General features: G+C 49.1%; 1 protein-coding gene across 1 annotated transcript; it reads right to left on the bottom strand.

Moving 5' to 3' along the window:
- Nucleotides 1-621: 621 nt before the first annotated feature.
- Nucleotides 622-7,364, bottom strand: NECAP1 (NECAP endocytosis associated 1). Its single transcript, XM_064720956.1, has 8 exons — nucleotides 7,164-7,364; nucleotides 5,735-5,835; nucleotides 5,495-5,599; nucleotides 5,018-5,099; nucleotides 4,515-4,623; nucleotides 4,242-4,428; nucleotides 2,979-3,072; nucleotides 622-2,864 (listed from the first exon to the last, which is right to left on the bottom strand). Exons 1-8 carry the CDS (start codon nucleotides 7,259-7,261, stop codon nucleotides 2,816-2,818), a joined length of 825 nt encoding a protein of 274 aa, XP_064577026.1. The 5' UTR covers nucleotides 7,262-7,364; the 3' UTR covers nucleotides 622-2,815.
- Nucleotides 7,365-9,559: the final 2,195 nt, after the last annotated feature.

Raw genomic sequence — 9,559 nt, 5'->3', positions numbered from 1 at the left:
CTCATTCTGACCTGCTCTGATCTTTGTGCTTAGGTGCTTCAGGACTGCTCCTCTGCTGGTGAGGCCACTGCCCCTGCCTGCCCTGCTTCCCATCTTCCTGCTTCCTCTCTTTCCAGACAGCCTGTCCTTACTGCCCCTAACAAAGGGCCCACCTGGCTCACCTTGACCATCTCTAATAGGCACAGATTGTTTCCCATCTACCAGCACGCAAAGAATAATTTCTGAAAATACGTGCAGGCTGTAGAAGCCTTTAATGTCTGAGATGCTAAATATCAGGGCCACTAAGTCTTCTCAGTTGCTTGATTTACCCACACTCTTACCAAGTTCCACAGGAACCTACACTCAGGCCTGTTTCCACATTGTTGATTTGTGTTTGGTATTGTGTGAGTTTTTTGCCATATGTGGAACAGCTGTACCATTTTTGTGTCCTTTTTCCACACTCCTACCTCTTTGCCCAGACAGAGCCTGAACCCATCACTCCTGAAGTTGCTCTTGTTCAGTCTGCAGGCCACAACAGATATGCAGAAGGATAAGTAGGCTGTGAGGATCTTGCTGGAGACATGAAGACCTTCAACCTAGAGGCTTCCAATGGAAAAACAATTTGACAACTTAGAAGACTCATGACATTTTTCACCCCAGTATTACTTGTTTAATTACCATTTGCACCAGTACATCTTATGCTTTATATACATATATCTTTAATTTTTGCTTCTTCAGCTTTTCAAATACATAATATATTATCTCCAGAATACTAAGACAATACAGAAGAGGCTCCTAGTTAGTTGTTAATTGGTGCCACCAACTTCCTTGGTTGGGGAACTGATACATAGTTGAAATGACAGGACCTCACAAGGGTGTGAGTGAACAAAAAGACAAAGGAAACAAAATGCCAACCCAGGAGTCTGTGATGTTGCTTGTAGACTACAGCCATCCACAAGTTCAGGAGGCAAGGAGCTGAAGTACAGTGAGACTGCAGGAGTGACTATGAAGGCAGGGGAGGGCTGGCAGGGGGAAACACCAAGAGAACCAGGGAATCAGGGTTAAATGACTACTTAAAATACATCCAAGAGCAGTCTGGTCCCCACTTCCACAAGTGGAACTGCAGCAGCTTTAGAGCTATTTCAAGAATGTTGCTTCCCAGAGGGATGGTCTAAGTGGAACTGTCTCCAAAATGCCCTCACTGTAGCCAGACAAAAATGACAAAAGACCTTTGCCAATACAAGGTGCAAAACTACTTTTTTAAAAGCCTCACCAGAAATTTTTTGCCCAAAGGGAAACATTTCCTTGTGAAGGTGTGCTAGAGACACAAAAGTGTTGCTGTGTTGAGTGTTCAAATCAGGAAGAAGCCTTCCAGCAAAGCACCAATGCCCTAGTGTTCCAGGAACTGGGTACAGCCAAGAGTTACTGAGACCAACTTCCCAGATAGTGTTCTGGCTTTTGTGCCAGCATGAAGGGTAGCAATTCAGCAGTGTGAGGTTTCCAGCCTGCCCTGTGAGTCTGCCCATAGTAATCTGGCCTTACAGCCCAGATCACATCCACAGCTGCTGAAGACAAAGTAGTGTCCACACTGCCACAGGAAACTCTCCCAAAGAAAAAAGTAGGAAGTCGTGGCTTTTTACCTCTTTCTAACTCCCTTAACCACACAGGAAATAGAGGGGGCTTGGACACGTTAAAAATAAAAATATAAGTTGCAATAATGAGCTCACATCCCTTTTCTTCTGGATTCAGAAGTAAAATCATAATAAGGAACAGAGGTGGGAGAATTTTGCTCCCACAGATCTCAGGACCATTGAGTGAGTTAAAAAGGGGAAGGGGACTGTCCCTTCATCAGAGAACAATCTATTGTCCCACCATAATTCTTATTGTAGATATGCAATACTTGAAACACAGTGCCAAGTCACAACACAAGGCCAGGGCTCAGGATAGTGATGCAGGAACATGAAATGCTGACTGGTGGGAATCACCTGGTTGTCATCTAGTGCAAGTAACTACCAAATTGTAAAAACAAGCTTTTTTTTTTTTTCCTTAAAGCTACTTCCAGTTAAAACATCTCAGTGACAGTGAGGCCTTTGCCAGGGGAGAAAAGAGTTAAAACAAGAGAAGTTCCTCCAGTGAACCTTCAATCCAAAGCAGGAGCCTCAAGGGGACAGGGTGCCCACCTGGAACTACAGTGCAACAGCAGCAGCCTACTCAAGGACTTGCATGGCTCCTCCCACAGGAGCAAAGGGACATGCAGCACTACCAAGAATTGCACCAAAGATGGAAGAGCAGTGTGTGCATGGGGAGAGTCACTCCTCACCACAGATGTCATTCATCCAAGAGGGTTTTGTGTTGAGAAAAGACCTATCTCCTCAGAGGTTCTATTTAGCAAGTGTAGCCAAATGCAGCTGTCCTCAGCACCGCACGCTGCAGTCACTACTGAAAGCAGCCACAAAAAGCAACAGCCTGGCCAGAGAAAATGTGAAGGAACAAGGAACCCAGAGGCATCTGCCCAGCCTCCCCCTGTAACCACTTTCTTCAAGATTCTTCCTTTCCCTGTATGGAAAGACAGGGAAAAAGATCTAGGATGTACCATGTAATGGCCAAGTAGATGGAGGCAATAAGGCTACCTCTCTTCTCCTTGCCCATCTTGGGAGGAGTCTCTATGTTCTCTTTAGGTTCAGTGGGATCAAAAATACTAAGTTTAAGTGAAGGTCTGATCTAAAAAATGAAGGATTGTCCCAATTTGATTGAAGACTAGAGAGGTTTGTGCCCCCTCTGATCCCATTTGGTGCCTCTAGGTCATCAATTTGTCCCATTCCACTGCTTTGATCATTCAGAACTGGACCCAGTTGGACTGCTGAGGAGCCTGATTGGGAACAGCACTGAAACAAAAAAAGGAAAATCAAATGAGCAGATGCAGTAAGACTTCTTAATTCTGGTTCTTCCCACACCCATCAGGACACTACCCTTCTTGTGTTCCATTCATCACAGTTTACCTGGATGCAGTGCTGAAGTCTCCCCAGAGGTCTGTGGTAGCTGATACTGGTGCCTTGGATGCAGCTGCAGGAGCATCTAAATCTAAAAGAATATCTAAGGCAAAAGAGAGAGAGAGAGAGAGAAATTACATCAGCTTATCCAGAAAATCCTACAGGTATTTCAACTGTCACCTCAAACAAACTTTGGATGCAGGGCAGAAAATCTTTGAAGGGACTCCAGCTTTCCCTGCAAAAGTCAGACTTTTTGAGGGGCTTGTTATAACAGCATCTCCTTTTGCTGAATGTGCACAGCTCCAGCTGACACTGTACCTCCAGCAAGGGTACATTGTCTTCAGGAACTATGCAGTCTCCACTCTGCACACCACCTGACACATTTGTCACTTTTACCTCTCCCAGCAGACATAAGGCTCACTCAACCCAAGCTCAGCAATCAACAGCTGCCAAACAGACACCACCTTAACAGCACAAACCACACACTGGGACCACATGAGTCCCACTCAGAAGTTAATGTTTATTCTCACTCAAACCCATGGACAGCACTGCTGAAGTCTCTGCCTTCACAAAGGGATCATCAGCTCTCCAGACACCTCTGCATGGTCACACTTTAAACACAGCCTCCGGAAGACTGCAGCAACGTCTTTGCTACAGTAACACAGGACGATTTAAAGTGGAAGGGACCTCCAAAGATCATCTCATCTAGTCCCACTGCCATGCCATGAGCAGGGACATCTTCCACTAAATCAGGTTACTCAAAGTTCTGTTCAATCTGGTCTTGAACACTTCAAATGAAGGAGTATCCATTCCTTCTCTGGGCAACCTGTTCCAGGGCTTCACCACTCTCATGGTAAAAATTTCTTCTTTATATCCAATCTAAATCTACCCTCTTTCAGTTTAAGCCTCTACCCTTTGCCCTGTCACTCCAAGCCATGGTAAGAAGTCTTTCTCCATCTTTCTTACAAGCTCTCTTTACACAGTGAAACATCTCCCCAGAGCCATGTCCTCTCCAGGCTAAACAACCCCAACCCTCTCAGTCTTTCTTCACAGGAGAGTTGGTCCAGCCTTCTGACCATTCCCATGGCCTTCCTCTGGACCCAGTACAGGTCCACATCCTTCTTGCACTGGGGACACTGTAGCTGCCAAGGAGACCAAAATCCTTGGGACACATTATGTCTCAGAGGGCACAGCTGGCACTAGGCTGAACACAGTTTACTGAAGCAGCACCTGCTGGTGTGTTACACCAGCAGGCTCAGTGCTAAGGTTTACCTGCACTGCTTGCATTACTGGATTTCTGCACAGGTGGTGGTGTGACATGGTTGGCAATGGCTGTGGAGGAAGGGGGAGGTATAGGAGGGACTGCAATTTTGCCTCCTGGTGGGGGTGGCAGCAGGCTTAGGCCCCCTGATCCAGACACACGGGGCTTGGCTGCTCCTCCTTTCTTTGATGTCATGTTCTGCATTAAAAAAAAAAAAGAAAGTGTAAGGAAGAGTCTCCACTGTCACATCCAGACAAAGAAGCAGGGGTAACTGGTCTGCTTACCCCAATGTTTAGTTTGATGGTCTGCCCTTCCTTAAACCCTAAGTCTAATTTGGGACGTGTGTCAGCTTCCTGGGACTCCTTGGAGATTTCAGTCTCTTGCTTCACCCACCTAAAAAGAAGAGGTTAAAACATGAGACCCTGTGGCAAAAAGGTTTTAGAAAAATATGTGGTTTCTCTCTCCATCCCACCTAACTACTTTGCCTTGTCAAACCACCTACCTCCCTACTCCTGGTGTCACACAGCACAAAGCTGGGACCAGCACAAACCCATGAAGCTGTTTAACACTGCACCTGGAGCATCACAGGACCTAAGCTTAAGACTTACAGATCTGACCTGCAGGGGCTGTCAGCTTGCATGACCGCCTGCAGCACACACAAGTGTCCCTTGCCAGAGCAGGGCTTCAGGGCCACCCCAAGGAAACCTGTGCTCAATGAACATGCACCACCACCCACCATGTTCTACAGGCCAGAGGAAAAATAGCATTCCAGAAAAGCAAAACTCACTTGAAGTGATCCTGCAAAGAGACGTTGAAGTCAAAAGCATCACCCCGATCTGTGAAGCCAATGCCTATAAATGCACTTCGTCCTAGCAAGGAGACAGGAGGAGTCACTGGAGGTGCCCTGCAACTGGGCCACAAATCCCTCTGCTTGTCCTAAACCCCTCTGTGCTAACTCTCTCTGACACACCTGCAGATAGATGGAAGCCAGCAGCTCACAGCAGTTCATTGTCCCCAGCCTTCAGGATGCTCCCTTCTTCCTACAGGCCATGCTTGGAAACCAAATGTTCCTTCCCAGCCCAGCCCCTGGGCTCTGTGCAATGTAGAGAACCTCCTCTGCTTACCCTGTCCTCAGACCCCTCCAGGAACACCACCTGGCCTTTCCAGCATTCCCAACACCATTTTCATCCTCCTGGCACACTCCCAGCTCCACCTGGGTCTCCTCCACCCCTAGCACTTGGCATTTACATTGGCCCCAACTCACCAGTCCCATCCTGAATTCGAATGACAAAGTAGCGGCTGGAATCTGCCACAGTCTCCACTGCAATGCCAGGGTATTGATCTATAGGAGCCTGGGCAAAAAGTTCTCCTGCAGACAAAGAATCAGGTGTTAAGAAAAGCAACCCCTTCCTAAAGTGTGGCCAGGGCTGCCATGCACAGCTCTGGGCAGGCTTGGGGGCAACAATCCCAGTCACAGCCTTGGGGGGCACAGCTTTTCCCTTACCTGAAACCTTATCCTCCAGTTTTATGTAAGCGGTTTTGCCTTTGGAGGTGACACGAAGCCGCCCTGTCCAGTCTGGATGGTCCAGTTTCCAGTCAGACGCCCTGAAAGGAAGAGCAGCTGAGCACTGACCACAGTCACCCTCCCCAGTTCTGCCCAGCCACCTCAGCAGAAGTCTCTGCCCCCATCCCTCAAGCCCTGCAGCTGCCTCACGCCATTTCCCTCCCCAAAAAACACATGGGGTCTCGGCTCCTCTCTTGCTGCTGCCAGCTGACACACGGCTCTGACTGGCATCTCTGGGCAAAGGGAAAGAGACACAGTCCAGAGAGCATCAACTCCTCACCCTTTTAAGTTTGCAAAAAAGGGGAGACAGAAGCACAGAAACTCACTTGAACAGGAAATCCACAAAAGTGACTTGTGAGCATTGGGAAGACCCCAAAAATTAATTCATAACATGCTGAAAAGACACTCCATTATTCTACCCTGTGGTTGTAAAATAACACTGAGTACTTCATAGCCTAGAGGCAGCTGACTTACACCAGGCAAAACACACACACAGACATTTTGACTGACCCATCATACTCTGCCACAGGCTCTTGTGAAGGAAAAAAAAAAAAAAAAAAAAAAAGGAAAGTGAGAAAAAACCCAACCTACAGCATCACAGAATATTGTGAGTTGGAAGGGACCCATGAGGATCACTGAATCCAGCTCCTGGCTCTGCACAGGACACCCGAAAAATGACACCATGTGCCTGAGAGCATTGTCCAAACGCTTCCTGAACTCCGGCAGCCTTGGTGCTGCAAAATCTACCGGATTTTATAACTGGAAACAAACATCCTTGGCCAGGCACAACATCCGCCTACAGTCTGTCAGGTTCAGGGAGTTCACAAACCCGCTCCTCCAGCAGGCCTATGGGCACATCTTACAAACTCACACTCTGCTGCTTCTGCCTGACCAGAGAAGGCATTTCTAACTGCTGGTTCTGCAGCCTCTTCTTAAAAATCACCCCGAATTCCTCCTGCTTTCCTCCCAGCCACTGCTAGAGCCACCAGGCCAAATCCGACGTGCCGTTACAGCACATCAGTCCCATCCCAGGGATCCCGGGAGCAAACCGGGAGCAGCAGGCTGCCCCTCGCCTCCTGCCGCGGATGAACAGAGCAGCCCCTGCTCCCGCACAGCGCGGTGCGGAGGCTCCCCTGCCTTCAGGCGCTCACCACCTGCCACAAGCGGCAATTCCAGCCGGCGGCTCCTCCGGAGCTCGGCAGGAGGGGGCTCAGGGCATGGCCAGACCCGCTCGCGGCCACAGGACACGGCTTTCCCTAGGGACGAGGCCGGGCCACGGGCACAGTCCAGCCCCCGGCCGCCCTGCGGGCAGGGCCCGAGGCAAGCCGGGCCGCGCCGGGGCAATCGCGGGTGCCGCACGCTCCCTCACCTGTAGCCGCGGTTGGAGGTGCGCGGCGGGATGCGGTAGACGTTGACATCGGGCTTCACGCAGAGAACGGACTCGTACTCCAGCTCGGACGCCGCCATGTCGGCCGCGGAGCCCGGCGAGGAGCGAGCGGCGGGAGCCTAGTGACCAGCGGCGCTGCCCACCGCCATCTTTGATGAGGGCAGACACCGCCTGGGGGCGCCGGCGCGGCCGCGCCAGACGCGGGCCACGTCGGTGAAGCGGATGGAGCCATATTGGGTGCTGGCAGGGGGGCGAGAGGGCGCCATCTTGGAGCCGCCCCTGACACAGCAGCGGCGGCCGGCGCCATCTTGGGGCCTGGCAGGTGCCGCGGCGGGGCTGGCGCGGCCATGTTTGTTAGGGGCGCCGTGCCCTGGAGTGCCGGGCAGCGGGAAGGAAGGGCCGGGCGGGATGGCGGGGGCAGCGCGGCTGGTTGTGCCGCCGCACGGTATCGACCTGCTCGTTTGCATCCCCCGGGGCTGCTCCTTGCCGCTCTGAGGGATTCAGTGCCAATGTTGTTTCTGTGCTGCGGGGATTAGGTGGCTTTTTGGTAAAAGAGCAAGCCAAAATGGAAATGCGGCGCAAAGCACGACAGGGTTTGCTGCTGGAAGTGATGGAAATGGCAGCTGCGCAAAGCTTAGTTTCAGGAGAGGGTCTTCCCCCAAAAAGGGTGTAGATACTAATTTATTTGTCAATAATGATGAGGCTGGCAGCATTTAAACCATTCTTTTAATGGTGGCTTCTCAGAGGAGACTGGTATTGAAATTTAGCGCTGTGCAGCGTCCTGTGACTGAGTCTCAAAAAGTACCAGTGTTTACTCTGAAAAGTGGAAGAAAAGGCATAAGAGAAGTTTAAAAATTACATAAAGCCATGTCTGAGCATTCCATGTCAAGCACTGGAACGGGCTGCCTAGGGGGATGGTGGAGTCATCGAGGCAAAAATAACCACTGAAACATCACTAGGTTTGAGGTTTTGGTTTGATTTTTTGTTTGTTTTGGTTCGCTTTTTTGGGTTTTGTTTGGGTTTTTGTGCTTTTGGGGGCTTTTTGTTGGTTTTGTTGGTTTTTTCTTTTTGTTTTGGGTTTTTTGTTTGGGGTTTTGGGGTTTTTTGTTTGGTTTTGGGGGTGTGTGTTTGGTGTTTTTTTTTTGGAGGGTTGTTTTGTTTGTTTATTTGCTTATTTTCCCAGTAGGGAAATAGCATTAGTTAATGCAGACAGAGCCATTCCCAGTCATGGCTGTCTAGTCACCCTTCTTTATGTTTTTTCTTGTTCTAGAACTTCTTAAGATCAAGGACCAGTACAGCATTCAGAATTCAAGAAGAAACTTACATTTACCTTTTGGATAGAGTTGCTCATTGACTTAATTTTTCATTAGAACTTCCTGCAGTGACTGCTAAATTTTTTCATTGAGCACTAATAACTTACTGGGAGTACACATCTCCGTGTGCATAGTTAGGGCTGCTTTTCCAAGTTCAGTGATTCACAATTAGCAGCATTAAGTTTCACCTCCCTCTTCACAGTGCTGTCATTCAGCGTGCCACAGCCCTCCTACGGTCCCTCCAGGAGGAGAGCGTCTCGGATGAGGGAGTGGCAAAGGGCCAACTATTATAAGGCATGTGAGCAAAGACTCACAAGCAGCACCAGAATGCCAGGAATACATCTCCCATTCAATTCCATTGAGCAGAGAACATAACATTCTTCAGCTTGGTTCAAACAAGCATCTCTGGACCAAAAAATATACAAAGCATTGCAAATAACCACCAAAGTTTAATTTTTTATTTATTTATTACTTTTTTTTTAAGGATTCATCAGAGAGGTTGAAATCTTGAAACAGAACATTTAACCTGGAGGACAGAACTGGTTAAGGACCTTCCAGCAAGGCAGGGCTTGACTGGCAGGTCCCGTGGTGGTGACCCTGCTCTGTGTCCCTCAGCCAAGAGGAGCCCATAGCAGTAAGCTCCCATCAGCACTGCCTGTCTGCGCCCGAGGAGTCCCCCTGGCAGGATGGCAGCTGAGAATGAGATGAAGCTACAGGAATTTTCCTGGCAGGCTGCTGACAGCCTGTCTGTCTATCTTTGTGGGTACAGCTCAGCCTTGGCCTGTCTTCCTTTCTCTGATTTTGTGTTGGAGGCAGCATCTGTGTCTTTCACAGACACGCTCAGGAGCAGAAGTCTGCTCTGTCACAGTTCATTTTCCAGACCAAAACGAAAATACTGAGGCTGATTCTTGTATGTCTGGGCTTTTTCATTTCTGTTAAGCAGTCTTGATTTCCCAAATTGTGAAGGGCGAGGGGAAACCCCCTTGTTAAACATTTAGAAATGCCTTGCCCTGGAAGTCTTCCATTTTTATTGTCTTGCCACATTTTGTGCAAATCACCATTTAA

Source organism: Zonotrichia leucophrys, chromosome 1 (assembly GCF_028769735.1).
Source record: "Zonotrichia leucophrys gambelii isolate GWCS_2022_RI chromosome 1, RI_Zleu_2.0, whole genome shotgun sequence".
Classification (NCBI taxonomy): Eukaryota; Metazoa; Chordata; class Aves; order Passeriformes; family Passerellidae; genus Zonotrichia; species Zonotrichia leucophrys.
Note: the sequence above shows the minus strand (reverse complement) of the source record. Positions and strands in the feature narration are given on the sequence as shown.

Coding starts and splice junctions, on each gene's coding strand:
- NECAP1 (XM_064720956.1), bottom strand. CDS start 7,261: ATGGCGGCGTCCGAGCTGGAGTACGAGTCCGTTCTCTGCGTGAAGCCC. Junction 5,600..5,734: donor ACTGGAGGATAAGGTTTCAG/GTAAGGGAAAAG, acceptor CTTTGTCTGCAG/GAGAACTTTTTGCCCAGGCT. Junction 4,624..5,017: donor TCTTTGCAGGATCACTTCAA/GTGAGTTTTGCT, acceptor TCTTCTTTTTAG/GTGGGTGAAGCAAGAGACTG.